At 41.0% G+C, this 27,647-nt stretch overlaps 1 protein-coding gene across 1 annotated transcript in view; it reads right to left on the bottom strand.

The window, feature by feature from the left end:
- ENPP1 (ectonucleotide pyrophosphatase/phosphodiesterase 1) overlaps window positions 1–24,575 on the bottom strand; it is a 75,488-nt gene extending 50,913 nt beyond the window's left edge. The window contains exon 1 of the mRNA XM_047733702.1: window positions 24,328–24,575. Within this exon, the coding sequence (XP_047589658.1) occupies window positions 24,328–24,567 (240 nt within the window). The 5' untranslated portion in view covers window positions 24,568–24,575. The remainder of the gene's footprint in view (window positions 1–24,327) is intronic.
- Between the last annotated feature and the right edge of the window lie 3,072 nt (window positions 24,576–27,647).

The following is a 27,647-nucleotide window of genomic DNA, read 5'->3' as shown; positions in this document are numbered from 1 at the left end:
GTAAGCAGGAAGGTAGTTCAGAAAGTATCATCTAACATGTATCACAAAAAGAAAGATCACAGGAAATTACCTTTCTTCCAATTCACTATTATTTTGTCTATATTCTCTTTTTTTTTTAATAAGTGAATTTTTATTTTTTTAATTTAAATTAAACTAATTACCATATGATGCATTATTTGTTTCAGGGATACAGGTTTGTGTTTCATCAGTCTTATATAATAGACAGTACTCATTACAACACATACCCTCCCCAACTACTAAGATTTTTTTTTTTAATTTTTAAATTTTTTTTTTATTTCTTTTTTTGGGGGGTGGAGAGGCAGATGGAGAGAGAGAATCTTACGCAGGCTCCAAACCCAGCATGGAGCCTGTTACAACCTGAGATCATGACTTGAGCCGAAATCAAGAGCTGGACACTTAACTGACTTGAGCCACCCAAGCGCTATTTCTTCTATATTTTCTTCAAAAGTAGTCAAGAGTTTTATAATCTGAATCTGATAACAATACCATCTGAAGTGCCTGCTTCTGAAGTAGGGTATTTCTGATGGGTTTTGCTCACTGTGCCATTTTCCTCTATGTGCCAGGTTGTTTTTAACTGTGTTCTGTTCATTGATGTTGAAAATTTTCAGGATTCTTTAGAAGCCGGGGATGGAAGTATTTTCTTCCAAAAAGGATTTATATTTGCTTCTGCCAAAAACACAGAGAAACTTCAAGTTTGAGACCACCTTTATAGCTTAAGGTAGATAAAGTGAAATCAACTTACATATATCTTTATTTATGGGAAATAAACCATAAATTATACAATAGCTAGGTCTTTCACAGACTGTTCTAACTTCATACAACATAATACATATGTAACACATTTATAACAATTCATAGCATATAAGATAAATAAGCATGCACAATTTCTATACAGAATGAAATTATGACTTCAAAACTTTATTTCTGTTTATGATAGCTTTCAGAAATGTACCTTTTATATTTCTGTCTCTTTTATCTATTGTCAAGCTCATCAAACTCAGTTTAAGAAATAGTAATGCTTGCTTGTACCATATCAGGGAATATCCAGTATGGTAACTGTCTTAAGTAAAATGTCCTTTATCCTCACAATTATGTTAGATTTGGCAATTATGGAAATAGTGATATTTTTTATTATCTCATTAACAGGTCTCAATTAAGAATCAGAGAAAAGTCATTGTAGTAATATTTATCATCGGATGACTGTACTAGGTTGAAGACTAGAATTTGTAGACAAAAGGAGGAGCAGATGCTAAAGCAAAAGAGAAATAATTTTGTAAAGTTTTAAGCAATAACTAGCAATTTATTAAAGCATACACACACACACACACACATACACACACACACAAAATGACACAAAACCTAAAAAATACGTAGGGTCATGGTAGGCAAGGCTATCTGTTACCAAACCACTGCTTCTAAGAGCAACTAGAAGGACCAATCAGAAGACTAGTAACAGGGGCGCCTGGGTGGCTCAGTGGGTTAAGCCGCTGCCTTCGGCTCAGGTCATGATCTCAGGGTCCTGGGATCGAGTCCCGCATCGGGCTCTCGGCTTGGCAGAGAGCCTGCTTCCCTCTCTCTCTCTGCCTGCCTCTCTGTCTATTTGTGATCTCTCTGTCAAATAAATAAATAAAAAAATCTTAAAAAAAAAAAAAAAGAAGAAGAAGAAGAAGACTAGTAACAACGTAACAGAGGGGAAACAATTCAGTGGTTCCTTTGGATCTGCAAAGATCCGTGTCTATGAGGCACAGCTTCTTACTACCTGCTCAAGCCCAGCTGCTGAAGTACTTCAAGAAGCCCTCTATTACAAGCAAGCTAACATCACAAACTATAGCACTGTTTCTCAAAGAGATCCTAGTACGGTGGATAAAAAAAAAAATCTCCACCCCATAGATATTAGTATAGCAGTTTCCTCAAACATGAAAGGGAAAATACTAGCTTTAAAAAACACAAAATAAAATAAAATAAAATGAGCACTATTAAGACCGGAGCCCACAAAAACAAGCTTCAAAGACCTATCACAGAAATTCTGGACCTTCTAAAACTCCATCATCAATACATTTTTTTTTTTCATAATACCAATTAAGAGAACTACTGAATGTATGCTATCATTTCAAACAGTACTTGCTTCTAATTTGTCAGAAATAGTGTTATCAATCTGCTGGATTTTTTTCTTAATGGCAAATACTTCTCATATTTAATAAAGGGGGAAATCACAGCAGGCTTAGTTTAATAGACTTTATAAACCTAGATTCTGGTTGTGAGTAAGGAGAACTGTTCCCCAGTGAAAATCCATACACTCTTCTTTGGAATATTTGTGTTCTTTTTTCATATCTTTAAAAAGAAAGAAGAGAAATAAAATCAGAAGGAGGTAGAACAGTTTAGTAAGACACAATTATTATTTTAAATACTGGCTCTCTTAAATGCTAGCATGTATCACGCTGGAGCTCTAGGCATTTAACCCTTTCCTAAGTGAGAGAGAAAGGAAAACAGCAAATAGGTATTTTGTAACAATCAGGTATGATACAATGTTCATATAAAACAGAGAAGACAATGCCCCCAATCTAACATAAATCTGTCAGGAGATGATGATAAAAGAACATGCAGTTTAAGATAATTATTTTGAATAAATACATTTCATATTTGGTTGAACTAGTCTCTTGGGGTGATAAAATATGAGATTCTTCCCTAAACTAGAATTAGTGAGCCAGAAAAGGTTTTTTTGGCACCTCTGATATTTAAGCAAATAATCATTTCATCAATTCCCTGATTTTCAAAAACATATTCTAGTTAAGCAAACATCTGAAGAAAAGTACCAAAGAAAGCTCATATCAATAGCCAATAGGGCCTTGTGGTGATAATTAAAAAATAACTTTTTTAGGACAGGTTAAAATAAAATATCAAATTAAAAGGGTGGGAAATATAAAGTAGAAACAATGTTACTAAGTTTACCATAATCCACAAGGAAACTATTAAAATCTTAGCCATTTTCAGTTAAAAATATAAGTATGGCAAAATTGTGGCCCTAATCACAAAAGACCAATAACTCTCATGGCTTTATATCCAAATAAGGATATGTATTACATTTGGAGCTCTGTGATACCAAGGAAGCCACATCATCTATCGTCCCCACATTGAGTTGGACTGAGTATTTTCTATGGTCCCTGATAAATCTAAAATATCTATGAATCTACCTCTGACAATTGATCCTACCTCTATTTGGATCACTCCTGACCCCATCTCCTATACCCTACTCTCTTAAGGAATTTTACCCTAACTATGTACATGTATTAAGATTCTTGGCTGACTATGGAAAACAGTATGGAGGTTGGTCAAAAGATTAAAAATAGAACTAACCTATGATTCAGCAATTGCACTACTACATATTTACCCAAAGGATACAAAAATAGTGATCTGAAGGAAACATGCACCCCGAAGTTTGTAACAGTATTATCAATAACAGCCAAATTATGGAAAGAGCCCAAATGTCCATCTACTGATAAAGAAGTTGTGGTACACACACACACACACACACACACACACACACACACAATCCTCAGCCATGAAAAAGAATGAAATCTTGCCATTTGCTACAACATGGATGGAACTAGAGAGTATTATGCTAAATGAAATAAGTCAGTCAGAGAAAGACAAATACCGTGTGATTTCCCTCATCTGTGGAATTTAACAAACAAAACAGATGAACATAGGGTAAAAAAAAAAGAGAGAGGCAAACCAAGAAAGACTCTTAACTACAGAGAACAAACTGAGGGTTGCTGGAGGGGAAGTGGGCAGGGGGATGGTCTAAATGGGTGATGTGTCTTAAGGAGGTTTATAATAGTGATATTTAGTGATAAATCACTAAATTCTATTCCTGAAACTAATATGACACGGGATGTTAATTAAATCAGAAGTGGGAGTCAAGAAGTCACTTGAGCCATAGCCAAAATTTTTCGTGGAATGCTGCAAAGCCTCCAGAGAACTGAGTTATCTGGGGCAGCAACTCTTTTTCCTATTATGTTCACTTAATATCTTTCCAGTTTTAATAATAAATAACTGACATACATCACCATAAGTTTAAGGCATAAAACATGATGGTCTGATTGATATATATTGTGAAATGATTACCACAGTAGGTTTGACTAACATTGATCATCTCATAGATATCATAAAAAGAAAAACTTGTTCATTTATTTCTGTTTCAAAAAGTACCAAGCCCTTCAAAGAGAAGACTACCCAGTATTTGTAACTTCTTTTCTTTTCTTATAATTTTTTTTAAGATTTTATTTATTTATTTGACACAGAGAGAGATCACAAGTAGGCAGAGAGGCAGGCAGAGAGGGGGTGGGGGGAAGCAGGCTGCCCACGGAGCAGAGAGCCCGATGCGGGGCTCGATCCCAGGACCCCAGGATCATGACCTGAGCCAAAGGCAGAGGCTTAACCCACTGAGCCACCTAGGTGCCCCAGTATTTGTAACTTCTGGCTGAGTAAGCAAATCACTTCTCTCAGAGCTCACCAATTGCTTTCACAGACCGTTTCTCTCTAAACTTAAAGGTCAAGGGGTAAAGCAGCAGCCATTGGTGGTATAAAGTCATGGTTTCAGGAAAGAGACTTAGCTTTAGTGGCAGTTCCACTCCATGACCTATATTCCTGCCCTGTGTTTTGAGATGTGATCACCTAATCAACAAGATGGGTAACAAAATCCCTCAACGCGAAGCAGGATCACTCTTAAAAAGGCTGGGGGGGAACTCCTCAGATACAGTCTCCTGCCACTAAAGCTTCCATTTATATCCACAAATGGAAACTGCCCACAAGGGATCACAGAATTATTAAAAAGCCACACTTTGTTCTTGGTTTGATGGTTTCTTTAACTGTGGTTTGTTTTCAGTTAGCAAAATACATTTTTGTGGCTTCTCTTTATGTAATCTTCTCACTTCCTATAGTCTCTTAAGAAATGCAGTCTACTGAGATAAGATCTTGAGGAAAGTGTTTAGTAAACTGGATTTCCATCTCTTGACTTATAATAAAATAAAATGAGGGGGCCCCTCCATGGCTCAGTTGGTTAAATGTCCTCAAACTCTTGATACTGGCTCAGATCATGATCTCAAGGTCATGAGGGCGTGGAGCCTGCTTTAGAGTCTCTCTCTCCCTCTGTTTCTCTCTCTAAAAAATAAATCAATAAAGTTTCAGGGGTGCCTGGGTGACTCAGTCAGTTAAGCGTCTACCTTTGGCTCAGGTCACGATCCCAGGGTCCTGTAACCCAGCTCTGCATAGGGCTCCCTGCTCAACAGGGAGCCGGCTTCTCCCTCTGCCTCTGCCTACTGTTCTCGCTTGTGCTCTCTATCTGATAAATAAATAAAATCTTAAAAAATAATAATAATAATAAATAAAGTTTCAAAACAAAAGGACAGATGGAATGAGTATTTAAAAATTTAACACGAGGGCGCCTGGGTGGCTCAGTGGGTTAAGCCGCTGCCTTCGGCTCAGGTCATGATCTCAGAGTCCTGGGATCGAGCCCCGCATCGGGCTCTCTGCTTGGCGGGGAGCCTGCTTCCTCCTCTCTCTCTGCCTGCCTCTCTGCCTACTTGTGATCTCTCTGTCAAATAAATAAATAAAATCTTTAAAAAAAAAAAATTTAACACGAGGGGCACCTGGGTGGCTCAGTGGGTTAAGTTGCTGCCTTCGGCTCAGGTCATGATCTCAGAGTCCTGGGATCGAGCCCCGCATCGGGCTCTCTGCTTGGCGGGGAGCCTGCTTCCTCCTCTCTCTCTGCCTGCTCTCTGCCTGCTTGTGATCTCTCTGTCAAATAAATAAATAAAATCTTTAAAAAAAAAAATTTAACACGAAATCACTAGAAGAAAAATATGAGCAAATATTTTTATAATTTTAGGGTAGTGAACACCATCATAAGGTTGTACAAAATCCAGAAATCAGAATGGAGAAGTTAATACATTTGATCCATAAAAATAAGGAATGTCTGCAATGCCAAAGAAAAAGAACATCAGCCATAAGAAAAATGGGGTAAGGGAAACTAAGATAAAATGTTTTCGACAGGGGGAGCCAGGGAGGCTCAGGCAGTTAAACATGTAACTCTTGGTTTTGGCTCATGTCATGATTTTAGGGTTGTGGGACCGAGTCCCATGCTGGGCTCTATGATCAGTGCAGAGTCTGCTGTAGATTCTCTCCCTTACCTTCTCCTTCTGCCCCTCCACTGCTCCCCTCTCAAATAAATAAGTAAAATCATTTGAAAAAATCTAACATTTTGAACAGGTTAAAGTCCCTGATAGATTATGAGCATATAACCAAGTAGAGAAAGATAATCTGCAGTTTTAATATACCAAAAGTAATAAACTAGTTTATCCAAAGTAAAACGGACAATAAAATTATGGCATTCAACTTCATTACAAGTAGAAGAACTGTCAAGAGTTCTGTTTTAGCCAATGAAATGAACAATTAACAAAAAGATTAATAATTGCAAGTGTTGGCAAGGATGTAAGGAAAAACATGCACTTTCTCACTGCCTTCATAGAAGTATATGCTCTTTTCTCAAAGGTCATTTAGATTCATCTATCTAAAATCAAAATGTGCATAATCTCCACTCCTGCAATTCCAAATTTAATAATGTATCGGATAGAAATTTTCACACAAGCGAAAGGCTATGCAGAGACATTTACTTATTACAGCATTATTTGTAATAGCAAAAGTGTGCAAAGAATCTAAACTTCTGATAATAGACAACTGAATAAATATAATGCATTATGATAAACCCAAACGATATAAAATACTGATCAATTCTTGGCAATTACGTAAATCCATCACTGAAATGCTTACACTTAAAGCCTTCAGCCTCCATGTAAGCAGTCTACTCTGAGGCTATCAGGCTGTAAGCTCAAATTACCCTATGCATAGATCTAAGCTGTGTGAGGTCCTGAAACTACATGAAATGGGGGTTGAGATGCCCAGCCGGCACCTAGATGCTCCATCTCCAGCTGCGGCAACTCCAGCCGCCATCTGACTACAACCACATGACGGACCCTGAGTGAACCACATCTGCTCTGCCAAACTTCTGCCAAAGTCCTGACCCATCAAATACCACTAGAGGGTTTTGAGTCTATAAAACTGATGACCAGACACTGAGAAGAAAGGAATTTATGAAGCTGGCAGAACCAACTAGTACGCTCTCTGAGCACAGGAGAGCATATGCTTACTTTTCTTTTCCCCAGGATTTTATGCCTCCGTCATCCCAAGGTAAAATGACCCATGGAGGCATTTAAGAGTTGACTCTGCTTAAAGCACACAAATGGTCAGTTTCATTCAGCTTCATTCAGAGGTAATGATCTGATTCTTCATCACTTCACGGAATGAAGGGTAATGCCTGAAAAATACTCCACAGAGCGACATGGGGATGGGAGTGATGTGAGGCGTACTTTGCTTCCTTTGGTAAAGGCACAGAGAATTTAGGCACAAACATTTCTGTAAGTCCACTCCTAATTTTCAAGTGGAAAGCAGACTTTTGGTTATGAGTATCAAGAATATTAGTAAACATTTAGGGAAAAAAAATAGAACAAGACGAGACTGGAAGTCTGAAACACCTTGTAGCACCAGAAAGTAAATGAAGTGCTAAACACACACACACACAGTGATGGGAGGGATGTCAAAAGGTACAAACTTTCAGTTATAAAATAAAAAAGTCCTGGGGATGTAATTAATGTACAGCATGGCAACTGTAATTAAAAATACTCTGTTATATATTTGAAAGTTGTTAAGGGCACATCTTAGAAGTTCTCATCACAAGACAAAAAAATTTGTAACTGTGTAATGATGGATGCTAACTAGACTTGCTGTAGTGATCACTTTGCGATATACCTATGTATTGAATCATCATGTTGTACAACTGGAACTAATATAAAGTTACATGCCAATTATATCTCAATAAAAAAATTACAATCCAATTACTCAGTGTATGAACGTCTCCATTTCACAACATTGTAACCCTCACTATTTTGAAATTAAAGCAACTTTGTCAACTACAATTTAAAAAAAAAAGCCAACTATAATTTAATTTTAAAAAGCTGTTAATCCATAAAGAAAACATTATTAGTAAACATTTAGGAGAGAAAATAGAACAAGATGAGTTTGAAAGTCAGAAACATTCTGTAGTACCAGAAAATAAGGAAGTGTTAAACACACACACACACACACACATACACACACACAGTGATGGGGTAGGTCAAAGGGACACAAGGGCCACTCCCAATGGCCAAAACCAGAACAATTTGAAAACCAGAACAATATGAGCAAAAATACAAAGAACAGATTTCTGGATTATAGTCCAAAGGATAAAATAAGTATCAGTAAGTACAAACTGAAATAAACAAATGACTAAATAAATAATAAGTGGAGAACAGACAAATCTCCCACATAGAAGAATTCCAAATAATTTATGTAGATACTCCACCCTCCAGGTAGAACTTACTCTAGTCTAATAAAAGTGTTGGCTAGGATTCCAGAGTACAGGACAGAAAAGTACAAAAAGGAGTATCTCTAGCAATGAGGAACACTGAAAAACAGGACCTCAGTGGTCTGCCTCCCAAAAGTGAACATTCCCACTGTAATCATGAGAAAAATGTCAGACAAATCCCAGTTGCAAGACATTCCACAAAAGACATGACTAGTATTCCTCAAAATTGTCAAGGTCATCCAAACAAGAAAAGGCTGAGAAACACAGCCAAGAGGAACCTACAGAGATGTAACAACAGAAAGTAATGTGGTATTCCTGGATGGGATATGGGAACAAACAAAACAGGTCATCAGGGAAAACTAAGGAAACAGGAATAGAGCATGGACTTCAGTTAATAAGGCTTTAACAGCATGGGTTCATTGTTTGGGACAAATGCACCATAGTAATACGAAATGTTAATCATCCCAGCTCTGGTTTCACCAACCTTTTCCCTCTGCCCCCTCCTGTCGTTAAGGTGGTAGCAGGTTCTTTCTGTTACCCTTTATGGGGCTGCCTCATTGTCACACCAGTCCATTTGGCTTTCAGTCCTTCCAACAGCTTTGCAACTTATGTCTTATATTAAATTCTCTCCCTTTTTTTTTTAAGATTTTATTTATTTATTTGACGGAGAGAGACACAGTGAGAGAAGGAAACGAGCAGGGGCAGAGGGAGAGGGAGAAGCAAGCCTCAGGCAGAGCAGGGAGCCGGATGTGGGGCTTGATCCCAGGACCCTGGGATCATGACCTAAGCTTAAGGCAGACACTTAACGACTGAGCCACCCAGGTGCCCCTACATTAAATTCTCTTGATGAAATTACCAGTATGGTCTTTTTCTGATTGGATGCTGGCCATACAGCAAGGGCTCTCTCTCTCTCTCTTTCTCTCTCTCTCTACAAGGGCTCTCTCTCTCTCTCTTTCTCTCTCTCTCTCTCTCTTTCTCTCTCTCTCTCTCTCTCTCTCACACACACACACACACACACCAAGGGCATAATCTAAAGGCATAATCTAAACTAAACTGAATATAGGCAAAGAAGTTTCCATTTTGAGGATTCATTTGTTTTTAATTCTCTATCTCCTAGATACAAAAAAAAAAAAAAAAAAACTTTTTAAATTAAGTCTTGCTTCAGCGGGATTTCAAGGAAAAAAAAATCACTCCCAAAATAATCATGAAAAAGGTTTATTTCTTTTGAAGCTACAATCAAGAAAGATATGAGTCATTAAATTAAAAGTACTATTAAATGATTTTAGAAAAAAATGTTTCAAGTTAAGCTCATGAGATAGAAGAGACAGGAAAAGTAGTTCATTTATGGGACAGGAAAGCCCTTTCTACCCCCAGGCCAAGCACAAAACAGATGGGCTAAAAGGTAAGGAGCCATGGATTTTATCCAAAAGCCAGTTTTTCTTGCCTAGGCAGGTATCTTGCCTTCGCAGATGGTAGGTCAGAGATAAAACACAAAAGATGGAGAAAAGACATTGTGCTCAGGTAAATTTCTGTGATTGGTTTCTGCTTCCCCTCCCACCCCAAATAATTTTTGTACCATAATGACAAGAGCAACTTGTATTTATCCTTGAAAGATAGTCTGGGGGGGAGGGTAACAGACAACAAAAAAGACAACTATCCAGAAGATTCCTGGCAAGTCCTCCCAAGGACAGGAAATGGGAATAACAAGGAGATAACACCATAGTTAATCACAATTACAGTGGAAACTTAAGACAGAACTTAAAAACTGGTAAGGGATACACGGACTTATAATTTAGGAAGGAACATAATTTTAGAAATGTGTCACCTTTTAATGCGTATATTTAGGCTTAAGTCAACTTAATTACACTCAATCATCTGGATAAAAAAAAAATCCTAAAATTACACTTGTAAGAACATTCACAAAGTAAACCTTTTGAGCAATTTCTTTTGTTCCAACCAATGTTTCCTGAACAAAGAACATTTCTTCTATGTACATGTTCATTATTACCTGCTGGAATAACTACAAAAATGAAAAAAAAAAAAAAAAAAAACCAATCCTATAATATCACAACCTTCTAGCAACAGAAGTTTGTAAGATGCTAATGTTCTCTTTGTCTCTATTGCCTAGTCTGGTAGTGACTAGCTCTTCACTGTGGAACACTTGAAAAGTGGCTGGTGTGACAGGAACTGAATTCCTTCTTACTTAACCTTAATTAATGTAAATTTCCATTTGAATAGCTACTTGTGGAACTTACAACCTAAACAAAAAGAGAAAGTAGTTATGAAACAGCCAAGTAAGAAAGTAAAAGCATATTCTTTCTTTAGCCACCATGCTCTTTAATTTGTCCCTACTGATGTAGTTTTGGAATGCCAGTGATCTGGTGTTGGTGGGGTGTGGTCCAGAGCTGATGATTGAATTCTTGGGATGTCTTCTGGGACAACACGGTAGCTTTATTAAATCACACGACCCGTGGGCAGAAAGCTGCTGCACCAGTTAAGTGGGGTGATGGATTATACAGTTGGGAGTTAGGAGAGGTAAGGAAAAGGGAGGTTTTCTAAAGAACTTTTATGTGTTGAAGAAGACCTACAAGATACTGGAATCCATTGTCAAGTTCAGGTTGTTTTTCCCTCTAGTAAAGCATTAACATGAAGGTAGTTGCCAGTTTCCTTCTGGAAGTTAGGTTATTGATAAGAATGCATTTTTCTTGTAAATCACTAAGACATTTTGTAAACTGACAGAGGCTCCCGCCATTTTGGACTATGATTTCTATTAGTTAACCATTTGTTTTTTTCCTTCCCCTAGTTTTAGGGCAGGCAGGAGTGTCAGGAATGTCACACAGATCCCACCTGCATGTGGGTTCGGGGGGCGGGGGCGGTCAGCTCCTGCTTAGCCCTCAGCAGCTGGCCCTCTGCTCCCTCATCACTACCACTAAAGCTAAAATGATCATTCCAAAATGTACATCAAATTTTGTCACTAACAATGAAAATAGAAATAAAAATAAACAGAAGAATACTTCACTGATTTCCAAGTGCTCTTGAAACAAAAAGCAAAATCCTTATGACAGTCTGCAAGGCTCTGCCTGGACCTGGCCCCAGGTCCCCTCTCCAGCCTCGTCACACATCACAACCCTCTCCTTACCAGCTGCCCTGGTCTCCTCCCAATTCTGGGATGGACCACGCTCCCGGCTATCCCAGGGCCTTCTATCCCAGGGCCTTCATACTTGGAGCTGCCCCCCTTCGGAAGCCTCTTCTGCACACCAGTCACTTCCCCCAGGGCACCTTCAACCTCTGTAACTAAGCCATCTTCCCTTCAGGACTCTCCCTCAGGACCTTGGGTAAGGCTTTGAGGCAGCTCTTATCACTGAGACAATCTTACAGATTCTTTAATAACTGTCTGGTCCTGTGGCGATGGATCCTGAGAACAAGAAGGAAGTCTTTCCCTTCCCCAACAGCCATTTAGATGCCGGCTTCTCACAGGAGACTGACTGGTCACAGAGTAGGGACTCGAAATGGTTAAGTAAGTTACCCACCCTAACAATAACAATTAAACCTAATCTAGCATCTACACTCTCACATATTTTTCTAATTAGTTTACGTATATTAATTTATTTAATCCTTAAACTAATGAGGTAGCTAGCTACTGTTTTTATCCCCATTTTGCAGGTGAGAAAACAAGGCACAGGGAAGCTAAGGGACTTGCCCAAGGACACACAGAAGTTCCACTCCAGTAGTCTGGCCTTTTAGCGCTCAACTCTTTGACCTCTATATGAGTAAGGGACAGGGGAGACAGAGCCAACAACCAGCTAAGGAACGCTTCGTCTTGGATCCCAGGGAGAGTAGTCAGGTAAGAGAAAGGGGGGTAACAACAACAACAAAAAATTATCACTCTTGGGGTAGGAAATAGAAATAATCAATACAAAATGTATCTGGAAAACAGTGCAATTCTGGACTATAACGGAAGGTATGTTCAGGAGAGCTAGGACACTGTGGAACAGGCATCTTTGGAGATCTTGGCTAACTCTCAGTTGGCATAGTACCATAAGAGCAGAAGTTGAAAATTATCTAAGTCTTTCAAATATCTAAGTCCAAGTTAGGCATACAATATATGCATGTCCCATACACTACAGAAGGGACACAGGGTCCCACCGACTTGGGGGTCCCAGAACTGGACTTACCAGTCTTTGCCTGTGCTCCCTCTTACATCACGCAATGGCGCCAATCCAAGGAGGAAGAGTGCTTCACATGGAGCCTGACAAAGAGTCAACTCCATAGAGGCACTTATAAAAATCGCCAAATACTTCAATAGCTCTTATCACGCACAAGGGTCTGCTCTAAGTGTTTCACAAATACTGACTGATCAGTGACTGACACAGTAGGTCATTGGCCTCCAGCACCGCTGGGAATGGATGAAGCTGTTGGTGCCCAGCCCCCATCTGGTAACACTGTTAACTGAAGCAATGAGAAAGGCAAAAAGAAGACTGAGCTTAGAGGTATGCACCTACCCTTGTATGTGACGTTTAGGAAAACTCACCATTCAGTCATAAGAGACCTGAGCAGTGGAGGTGAAGCTCAGGAACGACTAAAACAAACAAAAACAAAAAAGTGTTCTAAACATTTTTTTAATTCTTGAGAACTGAGTAAGTCTGAGGTATCAGCAGAGACGCTTTCAAAGATGACCCCATGAACTAGCAAAATAAAAGTCTTGAAACACTATTCCTGAAAGATGAAAAATCTGTCTAGCAATAACAAAATCTAATAATGGAATATAAATGAAAAAAAGAAAATGGAGCAGCATCTGTTGTATGATCCCATTTTTGTTTAAAAAAAGTAATACACACAAAGAAAAGTCCTGAGGTAGGAAACAAAAACAAACAAAAAAACTATTACTAGCAGATAATAAGAATGCAATCTTTATTTTCTTCCTTATGCTGTCCACATTTTTTGAATTTTCTGAAGTATGCAGTATTTTTATAACGAGGGGAAAATACTACAAGCTCTCTATACTATACAAAGATTTTAGACCTAGAAGAAAGCCACCTAATCCAAAACCCTTGAATTGTGGTTAAAGAAACTGAGAGTTAGAGGAGCAAAGCCAATGTTCAAAGGTCACAGAGCAGCTAATTCTTGTGACTCCAAGTTTCAGACTCTTTACTTGCCCGTCCCTCAAGACATGCTTGAATCAGCCCAGAAAAATCACTGTTCTCTTTTCCAAGTTTCCGAGAGATGAGAAATGTGTCGATACTCTTATGTATCAACATTCCTCACATTTACTTCTTTGGAGCTGATCGGTAAGGCATTTTAGTGTACGAGTTGTTCTGTAGTTCTCTTGTTAATTCAAGAGACAAGACCCACATAGTATTCATAATGCTAACCACACCCTTCCCACCTGAATAAACTTCATTCACCTGTTTCCTAGCTTCCAGAAGATTCTAATCTCAGTGATGCCTGGTGGCATTCATAGCAAACCAACGTGTTTGGATGACAAAGTATTATGGAATAAACTCTGTGCCAAGGACACTGAACGTGATTCAAAGCCACCTGAAAAAGCCCTGCTCCAAGATTTTTTTGTTTTGGTTTTGTGTCAAGTGTGCTGTGGATGGTTGAGAAGGTACTGGCAGTGGAAACTCTTGACATAAAGAGCTCTGTTTGATGGTGCAGAGCAGAAGTGAAATCTGCCTGACACTCTGATAGATGGATGTTTGAATTGGAAGGAAATCAGCATGCTATCAGCTATGGCAGAAGATTGGCTCTGCAGAGAGCAATAAAGGACAATTAAAGGACAAGCCGGGACAGAGTAAGGAAGAGGCAGTTAAAGAAGCAAATGAGAGTACAGGGCAGTTCCAGAGACCCAGAAACTGTACATGTAGAGGCAGGTTAGAGACCCTGTATGTCATGTCCAGACGCACAGCAAGGGTGATGGGCTACTTTATATTTTGTTAAGAGTTTATTCATTTATTCGACAGTGAGAGAGGAACACAAGCAGGGGGAGAGGGAGAGGGAGAAGCAGGCTTCCTGCTGAGCAGGGAGTTGGATGCAGGGCTCAATCCCAGGAGCCTGGGATCATGATCTGAGCCTGAGCCAAAGGCAGCCACCTAACAACTGAGCCACCCAGGCACCCCTCAACAGGCACCATTAATCAAGGCACCATTAATCAAGGCACCCTGAGGTCCAAGGAAAGAATAGGACCAAAGGCAACCGAGCAGTTGCACCATTTCAACAGAAAAGCCAACACAGGGGAGCCCTTTAAGGAACACGGAGTAATTTTTTTCTGAAGCACAGCCTCATGTATAAAATCTGGGGAAACACAAAGCTGCGTGGGCACCCCAGCTAGAGGAATTCGGGTTGGTGGGCCTTCTGTACCCCTTCATCAACCTTAGGGAGCACTGCTCCTCAATCTTGAATGTGTAGACAAATACCTGGGGATCCGCACAAGTGCAGATTCTAGATTTGTGGGTCTGGAGTGGGGTCCAAGATTCTGCACTGTGTACAAAGGCCAAGAAGGTGACGCTGATCTTCCAGCCTGCGGACTACACTTTGGGTAGAAAGGCAGTGCATGCTGTCTGAGTAAGGAAAAATAAAGAACTCCGTCACACTGAAGCTTATTTCACAAGAAAAACGACCATTTATTCAGGGCACATTTTGTGCCCAATTTTTATATGCTACTTAATTCTCCTTCACGCCATCCTACGTTTGGATCATCACTATTTTATTGTTGTGGAAGGTGATCGTCAGGACTCTTAAGTTATTTGCCAACATCATTCAAACAGCTAATGACAATTCTGGGATTTAAACCAAAATCTGTCTGACTTCGAAACCATTTATCAATAAAGTACAGGGATAAAATTAATAGAATTTTGAGACATTCTTAGAAAGTCCCCCAAGTTTCTCTGAGCCATGATTTTTCATCTCTAACATGGAGGTCATGGCAGAGCTGTGGTTTAGACCAAAAAGAGGCAGTAGATGTAGAACTATTTTGAAATCTAGAAATGATCTTACATAGATTAAGTCATAACTAGCTGATTCTTTTTATATTTCTAAGTCTCATTTAAGATTTTATTTATTTATCTGACAGAGACAGCACAAGCAGGGGGAGCAGCAGGCAGAGAGAGGAGGAGAGGCAAACTCCCCGCTAAACAGGGAGCCCAATGTGGGGCTCGATCCCAGCACCCTGGGGATCACATGACTTGAGCCGAAGGCAGACACTTAACTGACTGAGCCAGCCAGGAACCCCTCATTTCTTAAAATAGTACTGGAATGTACACCTTTCCTTAAAGCCGATATTCTTAAAACTTCTGGTCTCAGATTTCCTTTATATTCTTACAGAAGATCTTAAGAAGCCTTTTTCACACAATTGTGGACATTCTTTAAAACCACACCAAAATTCTACAAGTGGTAATCTCTTAAAGGCAAAATACAACATAAAACTTGAGACAATATTTTTTTCATATGACAACACTAAAATCCAATAGTCTACCTTGCACTTTGAAGGAAACTTGCACCCATTCATAGTTTAATAAATCCTCCATTGGTCCCTTGAAAAATACTGGTTTACCAAGTTATGTAGTTCTTCCAAATGCTAACAAAATGTCTTACAGCTTATGGAAAAAAACCCACACTCCTTACTATTTCCATCAATTTCTTCAGAAAAGTCTTTTTTTTTTTTTTTAGGTTTTATTTATTTATTCGAGAGAGAGAGTGAGAGAACACAAGCAGAGGGAGTGGCAAAGGGCGAGGGAGAAACAGGCTTCCCTGATGAGCAGAGCCCCATGCTGGGGCTGGATTCCAGGATCCCAGGATCATGACCTGAGCCGAAGGCAGATGCTTAACTGACTGAGCCACCTAGGCGCCCCTTCTTTGGAAAGTCTTTAAAAACTGGGAAGCTATCAGTTGTACAAGAGAAGATACAAGGTTCTCCAAAATTCTAATTTTTGCTGAAAAGACTGGGTTTTATCATGGGCAACAGATACCTTAATTTGTTTTCCTTGAAGAGACAAGCTAACATTACATATTTTGAGAAAATGTGTGCCAAATGCGAAAGCCTGAATAACAGTGCGTCAGTTGTTCTTTCAAATAAAAATGTTCTGTGAAAAAAGGCAGCTAGTTCAGCTCAGAGCTCAATCACAGAGTTTCCCGCCAGAAAACCACAGCTCTTCAGTGTGCAGCAGATTGTGGACAAATACTTCCCATCTCACACCTACTGAAGAGATCTGTCACTCAGGGTTGAGATTTAATAAGACTTAACTCACTGAGGACATTTTTACTGCCTTTATCTAGTACATTCTTTTAAGCGAAATTGGCTTCTTTGTGGTGTAATCCCAAGTGCAGAACTACTGGCCTAGTCGCCCATTGCCTGGATCTGGGCTAAGGGTACAGCAGTGCCATTGCTTTAATCCCATCAGCATAAAGGTCAGCCCCATGAAAAGGGCAAAGGACATCACTATTTTTGTTAAATCGCTTGGAATTCATGATCTCCCTGAAACGCTTAACTTAGGGACACCTCAAGGACCCACACACCACAGTCTGAGAGCTGCTGCCTGAAATGTTTTGGCTTTTGAAAGTTTGTTCTACCTGTGTTGTTTTTTGCTTATAAAACATATTTTATTCAAAATAAAGGTAGTCTGGAGCAACGACAGACTCTGTGTGGAAACATTTCATAATGACAGTTGTACTTATTTTGCTGCACAACACCTCGGTAAAAATGAGTTCCTTGCTGCAACTGTCTCTCCGTGACAGACCACATGCCCCAGATGCTTGCTAATGTCACCAAGCTTTTCAAGGGAAGGAAATCAGCTTTAGGAACAAGCTACCTTCTCTGAATTATTTCCTAAAAATCAAGATAGGATGCTCTTGAAGGATCTCAAACCACACCTGTAATAGAATGTTTGCCACCTAAATCTACATAAAGTCCCGAGACTAGACACCGTGAGAAGATGATCCATCCACAAAACAGGTACATTTGTGAAAATCCACTTCCTCCAAAGTGACTTTCTATCAGGCCTCTCCATTTTCCTAGTCTAGTACATTTAAAAATGTATTCAGAAGGGCACTCAAAGTAAGATGAAAACCACATTCCCCCAAATTTGTAGACACTGGAAGCTCAGAGTAACATGTGATATTGACATCACCATGATAAAAAGGCAAACGAATGGGATGCCATCAGCCATTAACCCAGAATAAAAGTCTGTAGTTATGTCCTTTTAGTTATCAGAGTTTTCTACTCCCAAATGCTATGACTTTTCGCCTGTAAATCTGACCCACTGTTTCCAGAAGCGGAGTAAATGAACCAAGTCCATCTGAAGAACTCGAGGTACTTAATCTATTATGCAGAGTCTTTGTTTCATTCCTATCTTGGTCTGCTCAAATTGCTGTGACAAAATGTCACAGACTCGGTGGCTTAAACCACAGAGATTCTCACAGTTCTACCGGCTGGCAAGTCAAGGATGAAGACTCTTCTTCCTGGCCTCTGTCACTCATGATGTCTTCACAGGACCTTTTCTCAGGGTGTGCCAGAGAGGGGCATGGGGGAAGGGAGGGAAGGAGACAGCTTGCATCTCCTCTCCTTCCCATTCCTGTAAGGCTACTAATCCCATCATGACAGCCCCACCCTCAGGACATCAGCCAAGTCTAATCACCTCCCATAGGCCCCACATCCAAATATCGTCACATTGGGGAGTTATGACTTCACCATGTGAATTTGGGAAGGACACAAACATTTAGCCCATAACAATTTCAAGCCTCTACACCACAACCTCTGGGAATGGAGCCCAGCAATCTGTTGTCCTTAACAGTTTCCGGCTGTTTTCCTAAGCGTGCTGCAGTTTGAGAAACCTGATTGCACCCCTGTGAGCCTGTTTGCCTAATCTGTCGATGAGAACTGATTGTCACTATACTTTCCCGTTCCAGAGTTGCCGACATGCTGAGGATCAATTAAAAATATACGGGAAGGGGCACCTGGGTGGCTCAGTGGTTAGTTAAGCCTCTGCCTTCGGCTCAGGTCATGATCTCGGGGTCCTGGGATCGAGTCCCGCATCGGGCTTTCCCCTCTGCAGGGAGCCTGCTTCTTCCTCTCTCTCTCTCTCTCTGCTTGCCTCTCTGCCCGCTTGTGATCTCTGTCAAATAAATAAAATCTTTAAAAATATATACATATATACGGGAAAATGCTTTCCAAAATGGCAAAGTGCTTTGTGAATAATAATCATCTACTTTTACCACCTACATTTCTACCAAATCTTCTTCTAAAAACTAAAAGTAGGAGTTCCTGGGTGGTTAAGTCAGTTAAATGTCCCACTCTTGATTTCGGCTCAGGTCATGATCTCAGGGTTGTGAGATCAGGGAGCCTGCTTAAGATTCTCTCTCTCCCTCTCCCTTGGCCCCTCCCTTTCTCTCTCTCAATAATAGAAAAGTAAGAATAAATAAAATTAAAAAAAAATAAAAAATAAAAGTGAGGGGCACTTAGGTAGCTCTGTCAATTAAGCATCTGACTCTTGGTTTTGGCTCATGTCATGATCTCAGGGTCCTCACATCAAGCCCAATCTTAGGCTCCCCACTCTGTGGTGAGTCTGGTTGAGAGTCTCTCCCTCTCCCTCCGCCCCTCCCCTCTCTCTAAAATAAAAAATATAAATGAATAAATAATCTTGAGAAAAACTAAAAATGAAGAATAAAATAAAATTATAGATGTTAATTCTTATAATTATACCTCAAATAACTAAAATACTCAGGAAATAGAGTGTTCTAGTTAATATGCAGCTGAACATTCTGGTCACTTATTTGAAAAACCCTTTTAAATATATTATTCTACATTATTCCCATGGTAAATACATACCTTGGATTTTATTTGATGCCTAAGGACTTCAGCTTTCTGAGTATAAGATGTTTTTGCTGCATAAGATGTGGGCTTGAAAGAGTAATCTATGTTCTGCCTTGAACTCATTGTTTACTTTCTGTTGGCGATATTTCATAGTTGATAAAGGCATGTTTATTTTAACCAAAAGTAGATCTCTAATTACAAGTTGTATTCTAAAAGCTTATATATTCCTAAATCATTTGAATCATTTGAAATGTTTCTCTACCAAAATAAATATATATATATATATATATATATATATATATATATATCACAATTAAGTTCTTTAGCTTGAAAAGCCCTAATACAGGTGAAATACATTTGCTATGAGTTAGAAGTCACAATGAAATTGATCAAACCCAATCTGAATATAAAACTATTTTCATTTACCTTCATGTTGGTATCTGAGAAAAAAAAGTTAACTGGAGGAAGATGAGAAGGCAATAGATAAAAATTTCTATAAATAAGGATGCCTGGTGACTCAGCCGGTTAGGCATCTGCCTTCCACTCAGGTCATGATCCCAGAGTCCTGGGATCAAGTCCTACACTGGGCTCCTTGCTCAGTGGGGAGACTGTTTCTCCCTCTGCCTACCTCTCTCTCTGCTTGTGCTGTCGCTTTTTCTCTCTAACAAATAAATTCTTAAAAAAAAAAAAAATCCGTAACTATTTTAAATGGGTCAATGGTCCTCAGTTCTTGATTATACAGAACACACAAGGTCTCTCAACACAGCCATGAGAGATTCTCTTCAGAGTCATGAATAGGATATAATGGAGACAGGAGACAGCAAAACTGTTGTCCAGAGTGAACTGAACAAGCAGAATGCAAGGGAATAAAGACAGTGTTGAAAGGATGCCTGTGCATCCGTGGAGCGGACACTGTGGAGGTACCAATGTCGAAAGAGAAAGAGACCAGCATAGGACTCAGAGCAGAAAGGAAGTAACTGAAAGCAATGCTGAAGGAAACAGTACCCTGCAAAAGCCACGAAGACTGAATGTGGGGTATGAGAGCAAAGTCACCAACACAGAAGGGGCCTCCATACAAGTGAGGCAGACTCTCATTTGCACCCGCAGGATGACCTAACCTGGGCGAGCTGGATGGCCACACTGGAGCTGTCTGTACCTGAGAGCATGGTGGGTGGGCAGATCCCGTTTCTGAACCCACGTGATCACAGAGGCTGTGTCTGGCCTGTCCTAAGGCATGCTGGCCTTGGCTGGAAGCTTTTATTTATAGCTGCTTCACTGCCTCTTTGATCTCCCAAGGCCCTAATGAAATGCTATCCCAGTTTTGATGTTACTCCTGAATGGCTACCTAAGTGCCGTATGGATTAGCGCACCTATATTTAGATTCCTGACTTTCAACTGGCCATATGGTCTGTGATTGTATAGTCAGTCTTCCCCTCTGGCCCTTTTCCAAGGCGAAGTGTCCCTTGGTCTGAGTAAAAACGCAGTGCATTCATTCATTTGACCAAAAGGCGACACTGAGTATCAGGTGCTGTCTGAGGCCCAGTGCTGAACACAATCATCTTGCTTGCCTCCTAGAAACGTTTGATTCATTTTCTCACAACATGTGAAACAAATACCAAAAGGGTCAAGTGGGAGACTTCTCTGGGCTCTAAGATGCTCTGGTCATTTTGAAATATGCTAAACAATGGTTGGATGGATATTACATTTCAACAATGCAAGAGCAATGCCGATTCCTAGTCCCATTAAGAGCAAAGAATTAGTGGCACCTAGTGGCTCACTGAGTTAAGCAAGCATCTGAACTCTGATTTCCGCGCAAGTCCTGATCTCATAGAGTTGTGAGATGGAGTCCCACATCAGACTCTGCATGAGATTCTCTCCTATCCTCTCTCTCTGCCCCTCCCACCGCTCAGGCTCTCTAAATAGATAGATAGATAGATAAAACCCTTTAAAAGGGGGGGGGGGGCAGAGAAATATCTTGAATGTTCTCCATACCCTATTTTAGAGATAAGGTAATGTGTTGTAAAAAGGGGAGAAAAGCTTACCAAATTAGTAACTTTAATACGAATTAGTAACTTTAATACCGAAACTTCTGATAAACAAGGGCGACCTCTGCCACTTAACAAAGAACTCTTTCACTGAAAGATGAAAATCTTTAACCACCACCACCACCATCACAAAGCCCTTTACACACAGGTGGACCTGTATTCATAAACACCGCAGAAAGTCACAAATACAAAATAACACTGTAGAAGGACACACTCACTGGTCAATGGAAAAAGGTACTGCACTGGGGCTGAGAATTCGCTGCCCTCTAAAATGATACCAGAGAATAAGGATTATTTAAAATAAATCTTCAAGTCTGACCTCAGTGGAAGTCAAAATTTCAGTTCAAAATTTAATTTGGAACTAAGGAAAGGCATCCGGTATTTACCACATCTGCTGGAGCATCTCCAGAGTAATACTTCTACTTGCCCTCTGAGTTTTCCACAGTCTGGCTTGGTGCCTGGGCATAAGCATTTCCAGGGCCCACGGCCAAAAGCCACTAGAGCCTGCAATTCTTTCCCTGGACTCAAACACCGCACCAAAGAGAAGCAAGGGTAGAACAGGATCTTCCCCTCTTCATCCACTCTCACATTACTGCATCATTTAAGATGATCTGAAATATCTTCAGAAAAATGCCAAGCTGCCACTGATTCTCTCTGGAGGGCAACTCATGTACTTATCCTGCTAGATAGAAACTGTTTGGCTGAGGACCAGATCAGTGGATGGCCTCTAGTAATCTCAACCCCGGTTGCAATCAGTCAATCCATTTCTTCAGCTTTAAGAAAATTGTGTGCATGTTTAAATTGAAAAAAGGAATCCCATAATTGCAGGTCCTTTCTAGAAGACTTGTCCCAGAACTCTCTGATGTCAATTGTCAAATTCCTTCTGGAGACTTTTCCCTTTAAAAGTGCATCATTTGGGGGTGGAGGGGGAGGGGAGAGGCAGGGTATTGAAGTAGGGAGGAAAAAGAAGGATGGGTAAAAGGTTCCACATTCACTTGAGTTACTAATTAAGATTTCAAAAACATTGCCATGAGTTTAGGTGTATATTTAATGTCCCACAGTATTTCATTGAAGACATAAGGTAAGAATTCTTTGATGGGGGCGCCTGGGTGGCTCAGTGGGTTAAGCCGCTGCCTTCGGCTCAGGTCATGATCTCAGGGTCCTGGGATCGAGTCCCACATCGGGCTCTCTGCTCAGCAAGAAGCCTGCTTCCCTCTCTCTCTCTCTCTGCCTTCCTCTCCGTCTACTTGTGATCTCTACCTGTCAAATAAATAAATAAAATCTTTAAAAAAAAAAAAGAATTCTTTGACGATTCGTCTTTTTACAACAAAGACTCCACCTATGGGATAAGAAACATTCATGACGTCGACTGTGAAAGGAAGACCTCAGACACTTCCATGTCCAGTACCCTGGTTACATCATGAGAGCACAATGGAATGCTGTTTGGCCAGCTGATGGTGCATGTCAAAGACTGAAATGCACATTTTAAAGGTAGACCTTTGCTGATGGAGCTACAAGGAAATGAGTAGATAAAGTTTAAAAACTGAATATAGCAATTGGCAATTCAGCAAACTTCCAAGGCTATAGGCATTTAGAAATGATTTCACATTAAAACTGCACACAGATTCACTGTACAATTACTGAACATCTGGTAGTGTGCTAAACACCTGAAAATATGGATACTGAATAGTTTTAGTGATCATGTTATAGAAGCGAAGGTTGACCATTAACACAAACAGAAAAGGTGACTCAAAAGACCAAAAGTAAGTTCTCATCCTAATGCAAAAATATATGTTGAGATACAAACATTATGTGATTTTTGACTCTTTGAACCTTAGGCTTAAGTTTTAATTACTGAGCATATGATACCATCTCTTTAGTCTAGGAATTTGGTTCCTCAAAGTATTGTAACATCTCCATGATAACTAAAATACAGTCAAAATAGAAATGCTTATGAAAGGAAAGTAGATTTCAAATATCAGAAAAGATATTCTCTACACAGCATTGTTCAATCATAAGGTAAGTGATATTACTCCCACATAATGCAATAAAAATGATTTATGTCTCTCTTTCAATTTACTTCCCCACAAACATCGTTCCCATTGGATCTTCATAATAATCCTATGCAATGGGCAATGGAGGTGATGTCCTCATTTTAACAAATAAGAAATTGAGGTCTGGGAGAGTTATACAAGGCCTCAGCATTTACTGACTAAACCAAGAACCCAGGCTCTGACTGTCAGCATAGAATTCCCTACCATAGGAATGAACCCCACCCCCCGCCCGCCACATTTCATCAAATTTACCTTGGATCCTGCAACTGTCATAATACAATAGCAGAAGAATAATGGCTACTTTTGTTAGCATGAAAAACCGTGTAACCTACTGTTAAAAGAGTGGACAAAGAATCGTCAGCGTTTCTTCACATTCGCATAACATGAATATTGATGGGATTTCTGTAAAGCTGCAAGGAAATTCCTAAGCAGAGCCAAAAGAAAAGGCATTTCCTAAAGTTCCTGATAAAACTTAAAGAACCCTGTTAAATCTTTTCAACTGAAATCAGTTAATGCAAAGAAAGTCATCAACATTACCCCCCAGAGTCGCCCCCAAAAAAGATTAAGAAGGGAAAAAAAAATGTTGGGCTTGCCTAAGACCAACAACTTTCAGGCTGGTCATTTTTCCCTTCTAAAAACTTCGTACTCTGCTGGGGGACGAGAGGTATTTCTAAAGATGGCCATTTTCACAGCCTGGATTCCTAAACGGGGCCCTCAGAAGCATCCGTGGCACACGTGAGCGTAAACGGCTCCCCCGGGGGCCAAGAGCAGGAACGCAGCAGGGAGCAGGGCTGCGAGCCCGAAGGCGAGCGCGTGCAAGCGAAGAGGAGCGGCCGCAGCGCTGCCTCTCTCCGGGTCCCCGGTGCTGACCGCGCCCAGGGCGCAGGAGCCGGGCGCCGCCCTCCCCGCCCTCCCGGGCGCCGGGCCGGGCCGCGGACCTACCAGCGAGAGCACCTTATAGGTGTTGGGGTCTTTGGCCGTGCGGGCGCTCGCCGCCTTCTCCAGCGGCTCCTCCCCCAGGTCCATGGGGGCCAGCAAGGACTCAGACGCCTGGCCGTCCCCGGGCGCCGCGGCGGCGCGACCGACGCTCTGGTCGCGGCCGTTCCCCGCCGGGCCCTCCCGGGGAGGGCGGCCGCCCTCGCCGCCGCTGCTCCCGCCCCCTGTGCTGCCGCCGCGCTCCATCGTGGCCCCCAGCGCTCCAGCCCCGCCGCCCCGCCGCGCCTTTAATAGGCTCCGCGCCGGCTCCGCCCCGCCCGCCGCCGCGCCCGCCCCTCGCCGCCCGACCCCTGGCCCGGCGCCCGCCGCCCAGCGCTAGAAGTGAGGGGAAAGCAGCTCAACGCCCCGGATTATTTGGCTTCCTGTCTGATTTCGGGCACTCTGCGTGTCGGTTATTTTGGGTCCTTTACGTGGGCGCGTCTTTAACTTCCCCCAAAGCCTTCCCCTCCCCGCGCCCCGGGGCACCTTCTGAACACTTGCAGGAATCGCCCTGCGTGGCCTCGCGGCGCGGGCTGGGCTGGAATTGCAGAGTGTGGTCTGCAGAGGCCATGAGATCATGGGGCCCCAAAATAGAGCGGGAGGCGGAGGAGAAGGATGCAGCAGCGGCCGGTGCGGCTTCTCGGCGGCGCGAGAGCAGAGTCAGGCGACCGGTGTCTGTGCTGCGACGCGCAGAGAGGCTGGAAGGGTCGGGGGTGGGACGAGGCGACCTTTTCCTCCTGCGTAGAAGCAAGCGAAAATTCCCTTAAAGTCCTGCTACCCACTGCTCCGCTACTCTGGGAAAGGAATAACCCACCTTAAAATAAATACCTGGTGTAACTAAACCACTCATACATCAGGGATACTCGGTTTTCCGCGGATTTATGTGGTTTCTGGGTTTTTCTTGCTGATCTTGCCTTCATATATTTACTTATTAGTTCCTTTAGTCTTTTTATGGTGAAGGCTTCAAAGTGTCAATGCTGCCTCATCCTGAGGTAGACGCTGACCCTTGGTTAGGAGTATTGAATATTTTGTACTTTGATACTTTATTTTTAAACGAGGACACGAACGGTAAACTATAATTCTTGATGGGTTTTGATTCACCTTTGATTCTACAACTTTCAATTTTCCTTCCTCATCAGAAAAACCACAAGCGTGTAGTGAAGTGATTCTTGTCAAGAGCCAACCAGTGACTTTCAACTGCTTTGCGATGCCAGGGACCGACTGTGGGGACCAAAGAAAGTTATACATTCCAAAGACAATCGTCAATTCATTTTGACTGCCCAAATGTATACAAACATTCTTTTTTAAAAAAATGAGAATAGAGGGGTGCCTGGGTGGCTCAGGAGTTAAGCATCTGCCTTGAGCTCAGGTCATGATCCCAGGGTCCTGGGGTCCAGCCCCATATTGGGCTCCCTCCTTGCTGGGAAGCCTGCTTCTCCTTCTCCCACTCCCCTTGCTTGTGTTCCCTCTCTCGCTGTCTCTCTCTCTCTGTCAAATAAATAAAATCTTAAAAAAAAAAAAAAAACTGAGGATGGATATTTAACAGATATAAAGTGTGTTTTACTCCCTTTAAAATAGTCAAATTTAAGATGCTTTCTATTTATACTGATTCATTCATTCATTCATTCATTCATTCACTCAATAATGAATCTTTCAATTCACTCTTTGGCTTCCAACTATGTATACCATACCAATATGAATACATATTTCTCAAGTAGTTGAAGGGGGTGAAGACAATAAACAGCATCAACAAAAAATTAAAACCCAAGTCCTAGATGCATAATAGAGTTACAAATAAGATATTTTCAAAGTTTAGTGAAAAGATAATTGACATCTGGAAGAAATAAAAGCCATCCCTCAAAACATGACTGAGCCCTTCTTTCGTTCATTCTTTCTTTCTTTCTTTCTTCTTTCTTTCTTTTTTTTCTTTCTTTCTTTCTTTTTTGTTTTGTTTAATTACCTTGAGTCAGCTTACAAACCACCCAAGAGAAACAGGTTTTCACTATTTCATAGTCACATATTTTTTACCCCAAGCTTGGCTCCAAGTTTTCCTTTGTTTCCAAAAATCTGATTCAAGGACAAAGATTTGTGCCACAGAGACTGGTCAAATGAGTGTCAAAACTTGTAAAAGAAAGTCAACAGAAACTTCCAGCGTGGCTTTGAACCTGATAAAACAAATGGAATCTGTATATTGATCCTAGACATCCCAAAGCAAGGAGGAAATCACTCTCCAGGCTTCCCCCTGTGGGAAAAGAGCACACAGAGTCAGTCTGCAGAGGCACAAACTCAACTTCCATCAATGAGTGGGGTGCCCCCTGCAGGTGACCCGTGGGCTCTTGTGACAAGGGTGAAGGTTCACATAGGATCCTGTCCCTGCCCCTTGTAGTCAGATAGATTTCTCAAGAGAAACAGGAAATTTTAGATGTTTGTGTGAATTCTCCAGATCGCAAAATTTTTGTCTACAAAATTCAGAAAAACAATTTCTTTAAACACGTGAAAGGCCAAACAAAATGTAACACATCTGCAGGGTGGGCCTGGCAAACAGGCCACCAGGATGTGGCCTCTGTCTTACACTCTGGCCTGGCTGGGGCTTGTCAGGATTTCCATGGGTAACTATAAAAGTCTCACTGAAATTTTAAAATCAGAGGACTATGAATGGATCGCTTGAGTAGGCCACTTATCTTGCTTCGCTACAGACATCACCATGCCTGTAGAGACATCTTTTTGCCTTGATCTTGTTTCTACTCCAAATTGTCTGAGGGACAGCTTCACCCTCCAAAGTACAACAGACCTTTCATGGTTAGTGCAAAGTTAGTAATAACTGTTTCATCCTTGGTCCTAAATGACTCTGCTTCAATGATTGAAGACTGTAATCTAGTATAGCAGTAAAGAGGAAAGTCTAAGAGTTAATAAGATTCATGGGGGGCCTGGGTGGCTCAATCATAAAGCCTCTGCCTTTGGCTCAGGTCATGATCTCAGGGTCCTGGGACTGAGCCCTACATGGGGCTCCTTGCTCAGCAGTGAGCCTGCTTCCCCAACTCCCACTCACCCAGCTTGTATTCTCTCTCTTGCTGTGTCTCTTTCTGTCAAATAAGTAAAAATAAAACCTTTTTTAAAGAATTTTAAATTTAAATTTAAATATTTAAATTTTAAAGAATTTATAAGATTCCTTAAGTTTTATTCTGCAGAAGTATGTAAACACTTCTCCTCAATGCCTGAAACTTGAGACACTGATAAGACCAAAACACCAAATAAAACCAACTTATCTGTGTTTGAAGGATGACTTC

This window comes from Lutra lutra, chromosome 6 (genome assembly GCF_902655055.1).
Source record: "Lutra lutra chromosome 6, mLutLut1.2, whole genome shotgun sequence".
Classification (NCBI taxonomy): Eukaryota; Metazoa; Chordata; class Mammalia; order Carnivora; family Mustelidae; genus Lutra; species Lutra lutra.
Note: the sequence above shows the minus strand (reverse complement) of the source record. Positions and strands in the feature narration are given on the sequence as shown.